This window comes from Takifugu flavidus, chromosome 13 (assembly GCF_003711565.1).
Source record: "Takifugu flavidus isolate HTHZ2018 chromosome 13, ASM371156v2, whole genome shotgun sequence".
Classification (NCBI taxonomy): domain Eukaryota; kingdom Metazoa; phylum Chordata; class Actinopteri; order Tetraodontiformes; family Tetraodontidae; genus Takifugu; species Takifugu flavidus.
The window spans coordinates 13,948,963-13,967,334 of record NC_079532.1 but is presented as its reverse complement, the minus strand read 5'-3'; the positions used below and the strand labels follow the sequence as shown (position 1 = coordinate 13,967,334).

The 18,372-nt window shown below is 44.9% G+C and overlaps 2 protein-coding genes across 4 annotated transcripts; both read left to right on the top strand.

Annotated features, from left to right (window-relative positions):
• The first annotated feature begins 454 nt into the window (after positions 1-454).
• Positions 455-4,747, top strand: dkk3b (dickkopf WNT signaling pathway inhibitor 3b). 2 transcript variants are annotated; one of them, XM_057053321.1, is made up of 7 exons: positions 455-715; positions 1,115-1,234; positions 1,629-1,709; positions 3,449-3,541; positions 3,794-3,938; positions 4,213-4,363; positions 4,516-4,747. In XM_057053321.1, the coding sequence occupies exons 1-7, from the start codon at positions 539-541 to the stop codon at positions 4,538-4,540; spliced, it is 792 nt and encodes a 263-aa protein (XP_056909301.1). In that variant the 5' UTR covers positions 455-538; the 3' UTR covers positions 4,541-4,747. The 2 variants fall into 2 exon arrangements, with proteins under 2 accessions (XP_056909301.1, XP_056909302.1); XM_057053322.1 differs by lacking the exon at positions 1,629-1,709.
• A 280-nt stretch (positions 4,748-5,027) lies between these two features.
• Positions 5,028-18,240, top strand: far1 (fatty acyl CoA reductase 1). Of its 2 annotated transcripts, none has more exons than XM_057053317.1 (13): positions 5,028-5,392; positions 7,935-8,042; positions 8,133-8,249; positions 8,824-8,999; positions 9,226-9,405; positions 9,986-10,163; positions 10,450-10,494; positions 10,834-10,961; positions 11,052-11,119; positions 12,658-12,829; positions 14,677-14,806; positions 15,728-15,855; positions 16,161-18,240. In XM_057053317.1, the coding sequence occupies exons 2-13, from the start codon at positions 7,971-7,973 to the stop codon at positions 16,318-16,320; spliced, it is 1,554 nt and encodes a 517-aa protein (XP_056909297.1). In that variant the 5' UTR covers positions 5,028-5,392; positions 7,935-7,970; the 3' UTR covers positions 16,321-18,240. The 2 variants fall into 2 exon arrangements, with proteins under 2 accessions (XP_056909297.1, XP_056909296.1); XM_057053316.1 differs by lacking the exon at positions 12,658-12,829 and adding an exon at positions 11,959-12,130.
• The last annotated feature ends 132 nt before the right edge of the window (positions 18,241-18,372 follow it).

The following is an 18,372-nucleotide window of genomic DNA, read 5'->3' as shown; positions in this document are numbered from 1 at the left end:
GATGATTCAAAGCCATGTTTCCTTTTGTTCTACTGCCCTCTGGCGGTGGCCTTGTTCAACAACATCTGGGCACCAAATCCAGCATCTTAAACTTGGAATACTTTTTCCCCCACGTCATGGTGCTTTTGAAAAGTACTTTTTAAAGCGCCTCGATAGACTGTTTTCTGTAACGACAACAGGTATCAACGTTCTGTGTTCGTGAGTGGCAGAAGCAAAATTGATCCATCCCCAAAGAGAAGGAAAATTACTCTAAACTACTTTGGCGTAAAAGGACAAGTGGTGCCAAAACACTGCATGTTTAGCTCTTTATGCCCTTACATTTTTGTCTCAAAGATCCATTTCCAGGTGCGGGATTTTCTTCATAAACGACATTTTCCGTGTAATTAGATTTGAGGTGTTGCTCATGAACGCACCACTCCTCAGACTTTCCAAATAAAACGGATCCAGCTGTGTGCGCCTGTGCGTCCTCGGTGCGTCACTGCGCTCCGCTGCTCAGCAGACAGAGCAGCGATCAGGAGAAGGAAGTGGGGGGGAAAAGATGTCCGGTATCATGCTGCTACTCTCGGTCTCTATCTGCCTGTTGTGCGGCGGCGGCAGCTCCGTTTCCTTGCGGGACACCCTGGAGCGGGGCTCAGTCAGTCTGAACGAGATGTTCCGAGAGGTGGAGGAGTTGATGGAGGACACCCAACACATACTGGAGGAAGCTGTTGACCAGGTCTGCGTCATCTTTTAGTCATTCACTATAAGACTGCCTGTTATAGGAAAAATCACATCGTTTGTCCATATATGATTATTAAAAGAGTAAATCAGGTTCAGCTACCAGTTTAGCCTCTTTGCATGTAAAACCTTAACTTTCTTTTTATGTAAATACTTATCATTTCTTATTAATAATCACCACTCACAATTACAAACCGACTACTAATTTCACTTGGACGACTTTTGCTTTTGCAAGAGTAACTTCTCAATAGTCAGACTCTCTGGATTGCTCCTCTCTTGGCAGTTTCAGCTCCTCGACCACAAAACCTGTTGAGAATCAAGACCGCAGACGTCTATTCAAAACATTCTCAGGCTTTGCTGTGTGGAAAAAAACTCAAAAAGGGCTTCAATCCCACAGATTACAACGGAGAGCGCCAAATCGTCCGCTCTGAACCTGCAGTCCAACTACCCCAGTGAGACGAAGAGGGTGATGGAGCCCCGACAAGAAGCCGTTCAGGTCTTTGATGAGACCGACAAGGTAGGACGCAGCCCGCCACTGCGAAATCTCAGGTGGGGCAATGGGAGCTCAGTCTCCTGGGGGCTGGGCTGAGAAGCAGAGGGTTCCAGGTTCGAGCCCCAGTGCTGTAGTGGAAGGTGCCAGAACATCAACAGTGGCAGATTTGAGAGGTGGTCACTACTCCATGACCAGGTCGGTAATCAGACCATCCCAGACGTAGACCTTCCTAGGAGGGCTGCATGGTCCCCGGGTCACCGTTCCTGCAGATGGGGACCGCTATCTTCATCCAGCCCTGGGGAAGAGGGGGGGGGGGTTGCTGCAGGGTTGCCGAGCTAGTCCAGCGACCTCTGCTCCTCAGATGACAGCGGCCATGTTTCCTTCCACAGTTTTCACCCATGAGGTTGTTTGATTTTAGGAGACTAATAACCAAACCGGAGGAGTTCGCCTGTCACACGTCCACGTGGAGGTCACTGGCCAGTGGAACAGCATGGATCACATGAGTGTCGGGCTTTCGCTGTTGGGTTGAAAGCACGCGGGAATGCAACCGAATGTGAACATTCCAATCGAAAGCGTGTCGAAACAATACAGCTCCAACGAAAACAACGTGGAAGATTGATGCTGTTTTGATTAGATTAGGAATTACGCAACACCGCATCACCGAGTAATGTGAAGGAATATGATTACTTCTCATAATACCATCATGGAATTTGTAATAAAAATGAAAACAATGGGTGGTGTAAAAAAAAGGGGGCTCTATTCAAAAATCATGCTGGGATTTGAATTTGCGTTTCCAGAGTGAGCCGTGGGTCAATGAGAGTTAAAAGAAATATCTTTTTAGGAATGCTAGCGCTAACAGGCAGCAGCTAATTTAATCCTAGCTGACGCTCAGAAGAATCTCTTCTGTTTCTGGGAGAGTAGGATCCCTTAAGGCCCGAAGGGTCGAGGCAGCGGGCTTTAATGCTGCGGTCGTGTTGTCAGAACTTGTTTTTATTAAGAATGAGATCATTTGAGGCTTCCTGTGTTTTTCTCAGCACTCGGCGAGACACGGCCAACCTAAAGTGAAGTCATTATTGCCGGCAGTCGCCAGCTTTGCCATTTACTTTACAGCGCTGGCTCTTTTACTTTCCTGGCAGCTGTTCATACAGTGGTTACGTTAATGGAAGCGGCTACTGGAAAAAAGAGCCCTGTCGGGGAAATCAGCCTTGCTCCCCAACTGCATGGAGTCCCATTTCTGAGTGGCTTTGTTCCCTTTAGGTGGTCATTTACATACCGTCATTCTTGTTGGCCTGGCGACACAGATCCTGCCAGAACTGCCAGTCCAAGGTCACCAGATGCTACAGGCATGCATGGCATTGTCCACCTGTCTATATGATGGGTTTGTACTGTACGTAAATGTCCTGTAGAGTGCCTGGTCGTCTCTGGGACTGGGAGCACTGGGCTCTTGCAGGCTGATCTGGTCCACTCTGGGGTGATGGTGGCAGGGGACTGCTGGGGTAGCCCTTCCTGGTGGGATGGGGGAGCTGGTAGATGGTCCGAGGTATCTAGATCAAAATAGAGCCGGTAACAATCGATATATGATTGTTGCGAAAAGGGTTTTGGATTTCTATTAAATACTCCTATTTATGTAAAAAGGCAGATTATGCTTAAACCACTGTGGAAAAGATGACATGTAATTGTTTTGTTTCTTAAAATTATACATTATTTTGATTTAAAATGATCATTCCATGTTTTTAGAAGATATTTCCTCACTTCTCAGCCTCACTATTGTAGACTTTAACATACTTGGCTGCTGTTGACTTCCCCAAAGGGAGCGTGTTTAGAATAAAGACAATAAAATGACATGAACTAATGAGTTTACTGCAGGGCAGAGTGGGTTTGGCAGACACGGAGAACTGGGAAAGACTCCAAACACTTCCCAAGCAAGGGTGTCAGAAGGAGCTATTTGTTACACTGTCAGTACCAGATTTGAACTTTTAACGTCTTTCGTTCACATATGCTTGGCATCAGTAAAATAAGAAGCATTAAATCTGTCATGTTCAGTTAAAAAAAACCTCCCAAACATAGTTTGAGTCCAAAAAAGCCTCCCAAAATTAGCTTTAACGGGGTCTTCCGGTGTTGTCACCTGATGTCAGCATTAACCAACCAGGTGAGCTGGGTGTTGTAAGACATATGGTTAAGACATATTTAAGGTCATTTCCAAAGAACTTGTGTCCTTCTTGTTATCTTTGGCTGCAGCAATGTATGGTGGACGAGGACTGCGGTGACCTGAATTACTGCTCGTATGACATGGAGAGCTCCAAGTGCCTCCCCTGCATTCCAACGGATATGGTGAGGATCACAGATCACGGAGCAGCAAACAAAGGCTGCAAGCTGGGAAAAATTCAATACGTAACAGAGAATAAACAGAGGTGTTTGATCTTGAATACGCATATCTACAGTCCACGCCATTCTCAGTGGTGTAGCTAATGCTCTGTAGAAGAGGAGTAGGAGGTCTGTGTGGATGAGTGATCCTGGAAAATTCAAAGACACTGAATGTGGTATTCCGCTGTATTTACATGTGTATGCACCTCCTGCCCACAGCCCTGCACCAAAGACGAGGAGTGTTGCTCAGATGAGATGTGTGTGTGGGGCCAGTGTACAGCCAACGTCACCAGAGGAACTGAGGGAACCATCTGTCAGGGCCAGAGTGACTGCAGGCCTGATCTCTGCTGTGCCTTCCAACCAGGTACCGTGAAGGAACGGCAATAAAATATTAGGAATATTTATTCACTCTTATATATTGTCATTGTCATTAACTTCATCTCACAGTTATTTGGTTATCTGTGCATTTTGAGGCAATCTTGGTGCTGCTAAACATTTTTACAGGAAGTCTGTAGTTTGCACAAACCCCCATATAAATGATAAAACAAGTGATTTTCTCCATGGGAGGTTTTGTTGTCTGTGTTTTCCTGTGAAATTCATCTAGCAACCCACTGTGTCTTTATTTATTTTGTCTCCAGAGCTGCTGTTTCCAGTATGTAACCCAAAACCAGGTAAGGGGGAATACTGCCGGAATCATCCAAACCTGCTGATGGATATGTTGGCATGGGACCAGGAGGGTCCCCGGGACCACTGCCCCTGTGCCGACGACGTGCCCTGCCAACCTTACGGGTGAGAGCCACCAACCATAAGTGATAATGTACTGCATCTTCAGTCTGTCTCGACGTGAAATCATATTTTAGATGCATTCCGTGTGCGACTCAAGGAGTCATAGCACACGATACTTCAAATTGATCTTTTTCCTGTATTTTTCCACACCCCAGACGTGGCTCTGTCTGTGGAGAGTAACCGAGAAGATGGACGGAGGGCACTGAACCTGACCAGGAGGCGTACTAACATCCTGTTGCTGAGCAGTTTACTCAGAATATAGGAGGTTGCTTCAGGAGGAAATTGCACCTTTACCTTTATTTATGCCTTACTATCAAATGTGTATTAAATGTCATGCAGACGATAAAATAAATCAAACTTCTAATGGGAAACCAATAGCAACATTGAGAGCGTGCTATTGTGTGGCTCTATTTCCACTTTAACAAATTAGCTTTATTTTATTTTAGTTGGTTGTTGTATCTGTCTTGGGTGTCATACTGCAGCTATGTTCAGCTGTAGCCACAAGAGGGCGCAAACACGCGTCTTTTCTGCGGGTCCAGAAAGCATACGGTCGACGCGTGTATAGATAATATAAACCCCTCACCATTTCTTCTTTGAAACATTTTGAGATTAACTTTATTCGAGTCACTTCCCTCAACATTTATTTTGCCACATTTTCCAAATGAAAAAAAAAACTCGCTTTCCCCGCGCCCATGGCCCCAAAGTAATGACCACAAGCCCAGAGTTCTTCGGCATTGCAAATTCTCCATGATCGCGCTGGTCAGACCCCTGAAATCGAATCGGCTCTGCGCAGAAAAGGTCGCGTTCCCTCCTGAAACTGGATCCAAACTCGTCCTCGCACAGAGTGAGACCTCCTCTTTGCACCCTATCTGTGTTGCGAGCCCGTTGTGCTGACGTCAGCGTCGGTTGATTTATCCGCCCGGGCTTCCTGCCGAGCCCACCGACCGACTCCGTGTCGTTTCTGCCGGCGCACGCTGTCGCTGTCCCGCTCCGCGTCCAGCCTGAAGATTCAGAATCAACGTCGACATCTTGGTACGTACTTCATTAAAATGACGCGCCGGCGGGTTTCCTGGCGCGTGTTGGCGGCACGTTGTCGCGTGGGGGGAAAAACGCACCGAGCGAAGTGGATGGACACGAATCCTGCTGTGGCCGTGCGCCGACAGGACTTGCTAAAGTTCTACTTTATTGACATTAACTGTATATTCATCCCTGCAGCTAGCACTTATTCGCTTAGTTACTTCCCCGTTGACACTTGAACGTAATACCACAACAGTAATGAGACTCTTTTTTAAGTCGGCGCATGTGTCAGTTGCGCGTCGTCGCCTCACTTTTCTTTTGCCAACCTGGTTTGACACTAAACTCGTTAAAAGCTGTCAAAAGCCCCCTTTTTGAACGGCCTGCGTGGCTTTTAGCCGCAGCCACCGTGCAAATGGTCGCTGGGTGGGTGGTGAGTGGTGGTGATGCAGCCTGGAAACGAGAATCACGGGACCCTGAACGCCGCACTCATTAGGGAACTGTTCCCTTTTCCTGCCTGTTGCAGCGCTTATTTAATGCAGGTTGGCACATCCCCCATCAGGGCTGAAATTCTATTACTAGTATAAATACTTATCCTGGTTTAGAATCGTTTTATTGCGCATTAACTGTAAAACAAAGTCTGGCTCTTTTTACTGTTTAGGGCCTCATGAGGCTTCATGTTTTGTGTAACTGCCTTTTGCACAAGCCACATGCAAGAATGTTGCATGTGCCAATGGCCACGAAGAGAACACGTTGTATAGCGGCGTGTTGCATGTGCGTCATGCTGTCACACTGTCATGTCATGTGAGAGGAAATGGATAAATTGGAATCTCACACCGGCTGGATTAGAATGTTTTCCTCTTTTCGTGGGCTCTGTCTTTTATCTGGAACGGTTTGAAACTTTTCCAAGCTTTCTACTGTTTCACCTGCGAGGGAACCGCAGTGACAGTGGCTCATTTTAATGTCCGATCAATTATTCAGCGTGAGGACGTGGCGTCAGGGATCGGCTTGCTGCCGGCCTGACTAAACTCCGTGACTCCGGATCAAAGGCCAATTATGAAATGAATCCAAAATAGTCTGTCCAGTCAGTCGTTTATATTCACAGGATCTCTTCTTTACAATGTTTTTAGTTCTTTTATAATTGATGTTTAGCAATGAGGTATTGAAGAACCATATTGGACACAAGCGCAACATTCCTGAAGCGTCTGCAGTGGTTTTCATCTTTACATGGTTGTGTAGTTTCTATATTGTTAAGAAGCTGCCAAACCCCCCCCCCCCCCCCATCAGTGGGTCAAATGGGTGAACCAACAGGCCGTGAAGCATGCGCCGCTGTCATCAATGCATGTTTCTCTTCTGAGAACTGAGCTAAAGTCGGAGCAGCACGAGCACATCGCGGGTGTGAGGGAAAGGCCAGAGGGTTGGGTGGATGCTACGATGTGCTCGGGGGGGGGGGGTGTGGCCTGGCCGTTCTTCTGTAAAGAATGGAATTGTCAGTGATTCTCAGGGTTATTAGGCTGGTGCGGCGTGCCTTCAACCTAAACCCAGTTTTAATGCACCAGCCTATCTGCTGTGACGGATTAGAACCCAGGAAATCTCTGCTGACTCAGCAGAATCAAGGACAATTGTTTTCAAAGGGCATGAAGGACGGAGGCGCCCGCAGCAGAGTGGCAGGTGATAGGGCTAATTCCAAGTCTCCTAAAACCATTTCTGGGCCATTACTTCTGAAGCTAATATGACTTTTGTGCAAAGGAAGCATCTTTTCACACCAGAAAACCTGACATGGTGTCCTGCAGCAGTTCTATGGGCAGTTCAGTGACTCGGGTCTCATTCTTCCAACACCTAACTGCTAGGCAGGAAAACTTGTTTGGCGAGTGCCAGAAGTGCTGTTGATTGGTGAAATTTGGATCGGATAACTGTTGTTGTGGTTCAATCTTGATTTTATCAGGCGATAATTACGGTTTCTATAAAGACGTGGGGATATAGGTCTTCTGGGCCTGTGACAACATGGAATTTGCACATTTGCACACTAGCACATTAGTCTAAACCAGTTTAACAGACTCAACCAGCAATTTAAGCCGCACGAGGTGGAGTGGGAGTCCTGGGAATGCCAGACTTCCTGTACCTATTTTCTGTCATTATTTGCTTACACGCTCATCCTATATGACCGATTCCTGGTTTGACAGTCTGGCGCTAAAGCAACATTTATATCTAACAGTTAGCGACACAAAGGATACTTGTAGTTTTGGTTTTTGACTGTAGTTTACTCCAGGAATTCACTCCAGTTACTGCAACCCTCGTGCTGGTTATCTGTCCCGGGAAACTAATCTGGTTCCTGGTTCGTGGCTAGATCTGCTCAGTGGCACAGAAGCACTTTCAAGCTTGAAGTTTTATTATTTGCGGCCTCCTTTGGTCCCGTTAATGATTGGCAGCTGGCACTGCTGTTACCTCTGTGCTGTCATTTTACTGCTGATGTGATGATTGTTTTTGTTCCTACTGTATTTTATAATAAAGGCACTAATCATTCAGCATCATCAGCAACCTGTTGTTGTTCTCTGTGCAGGTGTTGACCAACTCACTGAAGAGGCCTGGAGACATCATGACGACCATCCCAGAATACTATACAGGCAAGAATGTGCTTATCACTGGAGCAACAGGTTTTATGGGAAAGGTAGCGTAATGAGCACTCATTTAGATTTGGATCTACTCCAATTTTCTTTCCATTTTCTTGCCAACTCTCTCATTTTGCTCATGATTGAAGGTTCTGCTGGAGAAGCTGCTGAGGTCCTGCTCAGGGGTCAGAAATGTGTATGTGCTGGTCAGGTCCAAAGCTGGACAGAGCGCCAAGGCCCGCGTCACCGATATGATTAACTGCAAGGTGAGGAGTCGACTCGGTTTGTTTTTAGAGAGCCAAAGGTTGAGCCACACAAACTGGTTCTTTCGTTTGCACAGGTGGTGGCGTTTGCCTCCATTCACTCGGGCGTTAAAAATCCAATCAAATTCCATGTTGTCACAGGCCCAGAAGACTTATATCCCCTCTTGTCTTCAATCCGTGTTCTGGGCCGTCCCACTAGCACAATAGTCTAAACCAGTTTAACAGACTCAACCAGCAATTTAAGCTGCACGAGGTGGAGTGGGAGTCCTGGGAATGCCAGACTTTCAGCCTTTTTCCTCCTCTTTTATTTTTTACTTTATTGATGTGCAAGATTACAAAGGATGATTGTCTCCAGACTCCTTAGAACAAGGAATTTGTTTGTTCTTTTCAAAAATAAAGCATAGCTGAATATGTGTTGTGATAAAACGACCTGTTAGAGGAGGCGGTAAGAAGACAAAATGGAGCTGGCATCTGTAGAAAACGTAAAATAAGAACAGCAGAGCCGGCTGCTGAACGGGATGAAGTTGTGTGTATTTTTCAAATGTCGCTACCGTTGAATGTCCACTTCCGCTTGCAGTTATTTGAGAGGTTGCAAGAGGAGCAGCCTGGGTTTGCAGACAAGATCATAGCGGTGAACAGTGACCTCACGCAGCCAGAGCTGAACCTGAGCAAAGAGGACCGGAGCATCTTGACGGAAAACGTCGACATCATCTTCCACTGCGCAGCCACCATCCGCTTCAATGAGCCTCTCAAGTCAGTTTGTGGGATCTCATCTTTACCGTCGTAGCATTTTAAAGTCTGTTTCAAAACCAAAACGGTCGTAAAGGCTCTTGATTAGAGCTCTTAATATACTTTAAAGACTTTCATGTGAGGCAACATTCTGTCTGTGGTCACACCTAAAAAGGATCACAGGAGAAGAACGGTGTCCATTGAGTGGGAATCCTTTCCTTCCCAATGATTCTATATTGCTGTGTCTCAGGGATGCGGTGCAGCTGAACGTTCTGGCCACCCAGAAGATGTTGGCGCTCGCTCGCAGGATGAAACATTTGCAGATTTTCATTCACATCTCCACAGCGTACGCCAACTGTGACAAAGACCTCATCGAGGAGGTCGTCTACCCTCCCCCCGTCGATTACGGCAAACTCATCGACTGTTTGGAGTATGTTCTGATTTCCTTTCTTATTTCTCAGATCTGCACAGGGGATCTGCACGATACTGGCAACACATTAGAGCGGCTTTGTGGTTGAATCCACATACATATTCTGATGCATAAAAGTCAAGTGAGAAGGGCTTTTCAACAGTAAACTGACATTATTAGTAGTAGGATTACAGACCAGAGTGTGGCTGCTTAGCCGGATACACCACAGTTCTCTGCTGCGAGCCTCGATTCATAAAATATTTGAAGCGTGCTGATGGATAGAAGATTGGTGAGACCGTTTGTAACATTCTATCAGGCTTATGAGAGAAGGTGCTTAGATGTAAACCATATATCAGGGTTGACTATTGGAAGATTCAGGATTAGCTGGAGATGCTAATTAGCACGAAAAGCTTTAAATCCTAGTAGCTTAACAAAGTGCAGTTGGGGAAATAAATGAGTAAAGAATTACCAGTGTTGGAAGCAGACTGATATATGTAGTTTCTAGCAGTTAAAACCAGGTTGATTAATGGGCTGATCTTGTCTGGGTGAAAGCAAATAATGTGGATCTGAACATGTCGCTGTTTGGTTTGTGCCCCCACAGCTGGATGGATGAGGAGCTGGTTTCTACTCTGACTCCCAAGCTGATAAGGCAGCACCCCAACACCTACACCTACACCAAGGCCTTAGCAGAGTATTTGGTGCAGCAGGAGGCTAGTCACCTCAATGTGGCCATTGTCAGACCATCCATAGTAGGTGCAAGCTGGAAAGAGCCTTTCCCAGTGAGTAACAGGGAATTATTCATCATTCAGCTACATCGTTGGGAGTTGTAGATGTTATAAGCTATTTTCTGTTCTTTATGTATTAATTACCGTCCAATTGGTAATTATTGTTCTAATGTTGATGAGACTGTTGTAAACCTGGCTTGAAAGGTTCCGTAAATTATCGTTGTCGCTCAGATTTTCACCAGAAACCACCAAGCATAACAGCAATGTTTACCCTGAACAAACAGCATATGAAACATGTACAATGTGTTTCATTATTCTTTCCTCTGGTTTCCTTCTTCAGGGCTGGATTGACAACTTCAATGGACCTAGTGGAATATTTATCGCAGTACGTATAACTGAGAACCAGCTCGTCACTGTTTACAGTCACAACTCAATTTGCGTTTTTACAATTGAATAAACGGACTGTGTTGCTAACATATATAATACAATATGAAAATGAAAATATAATTTTTTTTTTAAAAGAGACAACCCTCTTTGTGTGGTCTTTTCACTGGCTGAGGTTCAATACTGGTGCATTGCTCTAATTGTTAGACTTGGAAAAAATGAATGAATTGAATTGGAGGTTATAAAATGTCTCTGCTCTTAGACTCTCCTACTTTAAACCAGCCTCTCTAATTTAATTGAGGCTAAAACCTTAAAAGCCTTTTAAAATCATGTCCATCAGGCAGGCAAGGGGATTCTGCGTACAATGAGGGCATCCAACGATGCAGTGGCTGACCTGGTGCCTGTAGATGTGGTCATCAATGCCATGCTAGCTGCAGCCTGGTACTCCGGATCTCAGGCATTCAACAGGTCAGAACATTTTCTCCCCGTTATGTTGTGATCAAGGTGTGGTGGGCTGGAGAGTAGTGGATTCACGCTGAGCTGTTTCTGTTATTACAGGCCTAGAAACATCATGGTTTACAATTGTACCACCGGTGGAATCAACCCGTTTCACTGGGGTGAAGTAGGTAGGTCGCTGGTCTCACCTAAACCAGACAAAGAAAGTGTTTGAACATGACATCAAAGATTTTGTAATATGATCTGTTACCCACCATGCCCTAAAAAACACTAGCTCATCTTCATCTATGACGGGTCTTTGCTGGTAGCTGGATCATTATGAGGGAATAAGGTGATCCTGACTAATTTCTCTGACCAGCAAACGGAAACAATGATCGCTGTTGTCTGTTTTTTGGCTGGGAGCAGCTTTACAAAAGTCGTCCTCAAGGTTGGGAAGCCTGGTGGTTGCGTTTGAAATGTAGGAAACCGCTTTTGTCCATGACTCAATTGGTCAATAACACCTAGGATGAGTGAAAACGTTAAAATAATGGCCAACTACATTGTTACAAGAATGAAATGACCAAAAATTACCACAATTTGATGTCTTGAAATGGGTTGTTTCTGCCCTGTTTGGTACTCTAATAGTTTTGACTTTTAAAACTAAACGTTAGGAAAAATGGAGTAGTTCTTGAGGTATAGCTGCTTCTAAAATGGCAGCTACATAGACTAAAATAGAACTAGCAGGGACATGTTAAGATTTGTACCACATTAAACCTGCAGGTTTACTTTAAAAGGGTGCAAAACTGATTCTGCTCCATTTATTCAGCTTAATTTGAGACCAAATCCTTTCAGTTATGTCAACACGGCATTTAAAAAAGATGAATCCTGCATGACGACAGGGGGAGCGAAACAATGAATATGCAATACGCTTTATTCAACTTGGGACAATGCGGTGAAAAATGCCTCAAAAACCAAAGAGATTTTGGTTTTTATTTTAATGCCTTGTCTCAAACCACTTTGTGTTCCTCAGAGTACCACGTTATTACCACATTCAAGAGGAACCCCCTCGAGCATGCCTTCCGTCGGCCCAATGTTAATCTCACATCCAATCACCTTATCAATCAGTACTGGATCGCTGTGAGCCACAAGGCTCCAGCGATCCTTTATGATCTGTACCTCAGGCTGATTGGACAAGAGCCCAGGTAACCTCGTCGTCGCCAAATTACAGTAGATGTCCCGCACAACCCCCCCCCCCCCCCCCCCCGCCGGACCGTTCTTTACACCTTTAAGTACAGTAGATCTCTTTTAGAGTAGCAGCCTTACATCACCGCTGCAGTGCTACCGTGTTACGTTGTGTTTGTGTGCAGGTTTTTAATGTCGAAGAGTGCATAACCCAGCTGTTCTCCAGAACACACACCGGAGCCCGCTGCTGGGTTCTGTACCTTTCACATTTCACTCCTCGCAGTTGTCGTTTTTCTCGTTCTGAAGACATGTCTGGAACTTTACGCAAGCTTTGGTCCTGTAAAACGCCACTGGCTCCTGAATTTCCACATCACCAGCTAAGTGGGATTCAGTCGAGGGCGTTTTAGCTGGCGTCGCCTTAGCGGTGCAGGCTAGCAGCCGGGAAGCCTTTCGCGGCTCCTGCATCTATGCATCAAGGGAGGAAACGCATTCTTCTTCATCTCGCCGTCTCCATTTCCTGCTTGTTTTGTGTATCTTTCTCCTGCAGAGAACTGTATAAACATGAGCTTCAAGACCAATCCCTTAGAGCAGGCCTTCAGAAGGCCCAATGTCAATCTGCGCTCCAACCCTTTTACTAATCAGTACTGGACCACTGTCAGCCACACACTGCCAGCCCTGCTCTATGATGGCTATCTGATGCTGACAGGCCACAAGCCCCGGTAAGGTTACAGTGACCCCTCTCCCTTCCTAGCATACAGAGACCAACCCATCCTCCTTTGCTTTATTTGCTTTTATGTGGGAGGAAGGGCAAGGTCTGTCGAAGGCAACATTTGGCAGTTCATGGGGCTCCTGGAAGAAAAACTGTTGCCAAAGCAATAGTTGAGAATTCCTGCCAAATTCAGTTAGCTGCACCTCTTTCCTGGCAACTGCAGCTCATCAGGGTTTGGATGTTTTTGGAACAACACGTTCTGCTAAAGTCGAGCGTCACATGACTTTTGGGTCTTGCATTGGGCCGGTCTATATATTGATAAATCACAAGCATATTAACACTGGCAAGCAATTCAAATTTTACATTATGGCCTTAAAAACAGTGCTGCTACCTCTATTCCTCAGCCCCATCATGGAAGCCCTTTTTAAAATATGGCCTTTTGACCATTTTAAACCACATGAAATGCCCTGTCGCTACCTCATCCTTTCACAATCTGCTGTACTTTTAATGAATTCAAATTGGTGATCATCTGGAGATGGGTCATATTCAATCAATCCAACCTTAAGAACATGCTGATTATTAGCAGATTTTCAAGGTCTACGGTGTGTCTCATGAATTAGGCTTCTTGACTTGGCTCTTGTTGCCGTGTGATGTGATCCGCGTGCGCTCGTCTCCCCGATCACGTGTGCATGCTGATCGTGCTTTCACCTGGAGAATCTGAGTCGTTTCCATCTGCCTCATTTACCCCTTTAAGCCGTCATTTCACTAGGTGCTGGAAGGTGCAGCCATGTCAGCCAAATATGCTGGGATGCGTCTTGCACTGTAAATACGCAGACGGAAACCTCAGAGTCTCGCTTCCCACTCACCTTTCCTCATGTCTGGAAGTGATTGCTCAGAATTGATTCTGTGTCTTCTCCATTACTGGTCTGGACACAGAACTTTCCTTCATGGGTGATTTGTATCACAGGAGAGACCTGGTCCGTTTCACAATGGGGAAACTTTGGAACATTCCCAAATGTCAAAGATCCTCAAATAGGAAAATTAGCTTTTCAGTGCCTCTAGAAACAGGTGTAGCTGATTCAGATTTTTCCAAGAATTTAATGGTAATTTAAGACTTATCGCAGCAGGCGGGGACTGACGCATGTGTGAATACACCGACCCATTTGTTTTTGGCACAATTGTCACAGCTCAATCACATTTAATTGTATCTCAGAATCTCATTGAAAGCAGGTGGAGCAATATGAACTTCACCATGCAAGAATTTGTCAGCATACCCTACAGTTATTTTGAAATTTGAATGATCTTAGTTTGTAGGAGTCCCTTACATGAACGTGTGTAGTGCCATAGTGTTCTGCATCACACTTTCATGTGAGAATACCATATTGTTGGACTAGATTTCTATTGTTGTCTTAAGTCATTGGCTTGTATGGCTCCTCACGCCTTTCGCTGTTATGTTGTGACAAATTCCCACTCATCATTTACTTACTTGCAAGTCTTTTCATTCTTGACTCACAGTTTAACACCAGTCTAATTGAATCTGAAGCTTTGAAGGACTTATAAGGGACAGACGCAAACACATCGCTCACTGTTCTGTTGCAGTGTTCACATGTGCCCAAATATACACTATAAAACCTTGATTTTGGGTTAAATTTGAGCTCATTGATAATTGCTCCTGCTCTCTCCTTATAAAACCAACACCCCTCCGTCTCTTCATTCACACCTTTTTTGGTCTCCTGCTCGGCCCGTCTCCTCTGTTGTTGTTTTCCGGGTCTTCTCACATCCTGCTGTCCGCTTTTCTCCATCCCCGCGCTTCATTTCGTTGCCTTTTATTTTGCATTTACCACTTGTTCATCTTAGGATGATGAAGACAATCACTCGCCTGCACAAATCCATGATGGTTTTGGAGTATTTTACCAGTCACTCCTGGGTGTGGAACACTGACAACATGACCATGCTGATGGCCCAGATGAGCCCCGAGGATAAAAAGGTACCGTAGAAGATTCATTTTGACTGTTCCGATACAGTCAGCCGTCACAGTTACACAACACCGTTGACACAGTTAATCAGACCAGAGCCGCCTCGTCCCCCACTTCACCTGCTGAACCCAGTCCTGCCTTCTGATTGGTTGGAACAGTCTGGGGAGCTGTAGGTGTGATTTAAAGAGTTGGCAAAATGGCTTTTAAGCAGTTAAGTTGGGAAGGAACTCAAACCCTCACCTGAACCCTGTAAAGCAACAGCAGGTGACCAGAGTTGGGGAAAAAGAGGAGTCTGCCACGGTTCTGTGAGGAGGAGCAGCTTGTGATTCCATCATTAAATTAGTTGCTATTGCCTACGTGCTATTTTGGTCGCATGAGAGACCATCAGCCGGTTTTGGTCTCGGCCCACTGGTCTTGGTCTAGTGATCTAGTGGCGTCATGTGATCGTCCTTTAACGCATCGTCTACCGCCGTCCTGATGTGTCGTCTAGTCCTGTCTCTTGGGTTTTAGAGATGGAAGTTTTAGGATGGAGGGGGTTTTTTTTGACAGTGGTGTAGATTAATGCTGTTCTGTCCTCTGTGGCCAGGATCTTGTGTGTTTCATTTGTTTTTATTGTGTCAGGGGTTTTCTGGTGTGAAACTGCCAATTTTGTATATTATTGCTCAGACTGACCTTGACAGCCTTGATTATTTAAAAGAAAGAAAAAAAAAAGAAGAAATTGAGAGATGACAATTACATAAAAGTACAAGAGGCGTAAAAACCTTAATTGGCAGGATTTTCTCATTTATTTGGCATCAAGAAATACAATGTGGTCTGATTACCAAAAACAGCAACACTGGGGTGATTAATTTTATCGTATTTAACTTCTGGTTTTTTAAAAAAATATATATATATTTGATTTTAAATTTCTTTTTTCTTTTTTTTTGTTGTAGATCTTTAATTTTGATGTGCGTCAACTTCACTGGGCCGAGTACATGGAAAGTTACTGCATGGGCACCAAAAAATACGTTCTCAACGAAGAGCTGTCCGGCCTGCCAGCTGCACGCAAACACCTCAACAAGTAAGGAAGCAGATGTTTGCTTTGATGGCATCCAGATGTGACACAGCAATTATTAAACCTGAGTAGTGATTCTTCACATGAGTAAGGTTATCTAAGTGATTCAGGCTGCTAATCACTGAATCATCAACATGGGGCTTGTGTTGTCGTAAAAACCATTAAACAATCTTTATTTTCAAGACAATTAAAGGTTTTAAAGCTAAACAGAAAAATAAATCAATCGATTATATTATTATATATTGTGGTTTTACATTTAACAGGCTGAGCTGAGCGTGAAATGTCTAATGTGTCCCACATATGTGTCCTAGGCTGAGGAACATTCGCTACTCCTTCAATGCAGTTCTGGCTGTGATCTTCTGGCGAGTCTTCATCGCCCGGTCCCAGATGGCCAGAAACATCTGGTACTTTGTGGTGAGCCTCTGCTTCAAGTTCCTCTCCTACTTCAGAGCTTCCTCCACCATGAGATAATGAGCCCATCAATGACGACTAATGAGGACACGCTTGAAAGATGGCGTTTTGACCCGATCGCTCGAGGACATCAAGAGGGACGCCTGCTGGACAAGTGTGGAGCTCATAAATGTCTGATTGTTTCATATTGTGAGTGCTATCAGCATTTCACGATGAGAGAACCAGGCCAGAGGTGTATTTCAAACCCCAACGCTGAAAAATGATGTGGAAATTGGAGGACCAAACACTCGTTTTATTGATTTATACAGTTCAGTCCCTCTTTTTGCTGTCACTTTTGCTCGTGAGTATACTTGTAGCTTTTTGCCTGTAATCCACATGCAAAAAAAAAGAGGCCAATTTAGATGTGGGAATTAGAGGTGATGTTTTTCTCTCGTACTATTGTGGGGTTTGTTTGCTCTCTGCGTCTGTTTGTCAGGCCTCTCCAAACACGGAGAAACCACAGAGAATCACCTACGCTCAGCTTTTGAACCCCCAGAGCATACGTATTTGCACATTTCGAGTTAAAACATGGCCATCCAGCATCGCCCTGACATAGTCCTGTATGCAACCCTCTTAATAAGAGCTTTGTAGCCAGACATTCCAACCGGTTTGGGCAAATTTTCGAAAACAGAAATATACTTAACATTTTAAAATGACAATGCGTGTATGGAATCATCAGCCAAACCCAAGCTTACAGCCAATATCAGTCATACACTTCAAAAACAAGATGCATGAAACCTTTTTTTTTCAGCATTTGGCATGCCTGGAATGTTGTCTTTCTCTTTCAGCTGTTCTTCAGGTGCGTCTCCGACCGCCATGTTCCATCTCGTGCGTTTGTGCCTTTCTTTGTCGTCGAACATGAACATGAACTGTACTTCAGATGTCTTTACAGCCAAAAACAGCTGGGTGACTTTAATCATTTAACGTGGCTTTTTCTGCAGCTTACTGCTATGATGGAATCCCAACATTGTGAATGTCTAAGAGGACTGTAGCGGTCTTTTAATGTCCTGCATGTCCCCAGGTCGCCACCGGCAACAGGTTGCCTAGTGAAGACACTAGTCTACATTGTAACACGACAGCATCATATTCAGTGCCTACAAAAGAGTCGGCAGGGAATCTTAGACGATAAGCTTTTACAGTTTCTGTTCTCTTTGATATTCTGCCAAATTACCTCTGTCAAAGTGCAGAGACACGTTTTTCTCTCCACTGCTTCTTGAGAAGTCAAATAATTTCGGCACCATTTGCCACAACGTCGTGGATGATCACCTCAAATGAATCCAGTGTGGCTCCGTTCTGTTCACGGGTCGCATCAGCCCATCACCCACTCGCTGTAGAACTGGCAGCCATTGAGACCAACACTCTGTTCTGGAATGTTGCCACCACTCTGGCTGCTTGTTTGTTTCTTTTATTTATTTTCCCCAGGGGCAGACGTCTTCTCATATCGCCTTTAAATTTCAGCTTGTTCACTGTGGACTTGTTCAGGAATGTGGGTTTTCCGTAATAAGGTTTTTGCTATAAGGTCCTACATCTCTTTGGTAAAAGTCGGACTAGGTGCCTGGTCCCCCCCCCCCCCCCCCCCCCCCCAAAAAAAAGTGCTAAAACAATGTGAACAGAGTGAACCGACCTGTTTTATAAATATTTTGTCATTGGCTGTATTTAGGTATGTACAGATTCCAATATTTTTCTGCCTGACGCTGTTTTACTGTATAAAATGCACCAACGCGTTGGCTGTGAGGTGCATTTGGAAAAGATGAATATGTCTGAGTCCAGCTGTTGTCGTTTCATCTTCATGCTCTGAATGTCGCAGGAGTTTGTTTGCACAACCAGAATCCTCCTCTGACCTCTGGAACAAAACCAAAATGACAATGTAAATGCTGTATTTCTGAAATCAACCAAGTTTTTGTTGAGTGTAATAAAGTGTTGCTGTCACTTCTACCTTGATTTCCATGCCAGGCTGTGACTGAATTAGACCAGTTATGGGATGGAGAGGCTGGAATGACAAAGGGCATGTGAAGAAGAGCATTTCTGCACGCGGGGGGGGGTGCAGGAGAGGTGCCAGCATGTTTTTTGGTG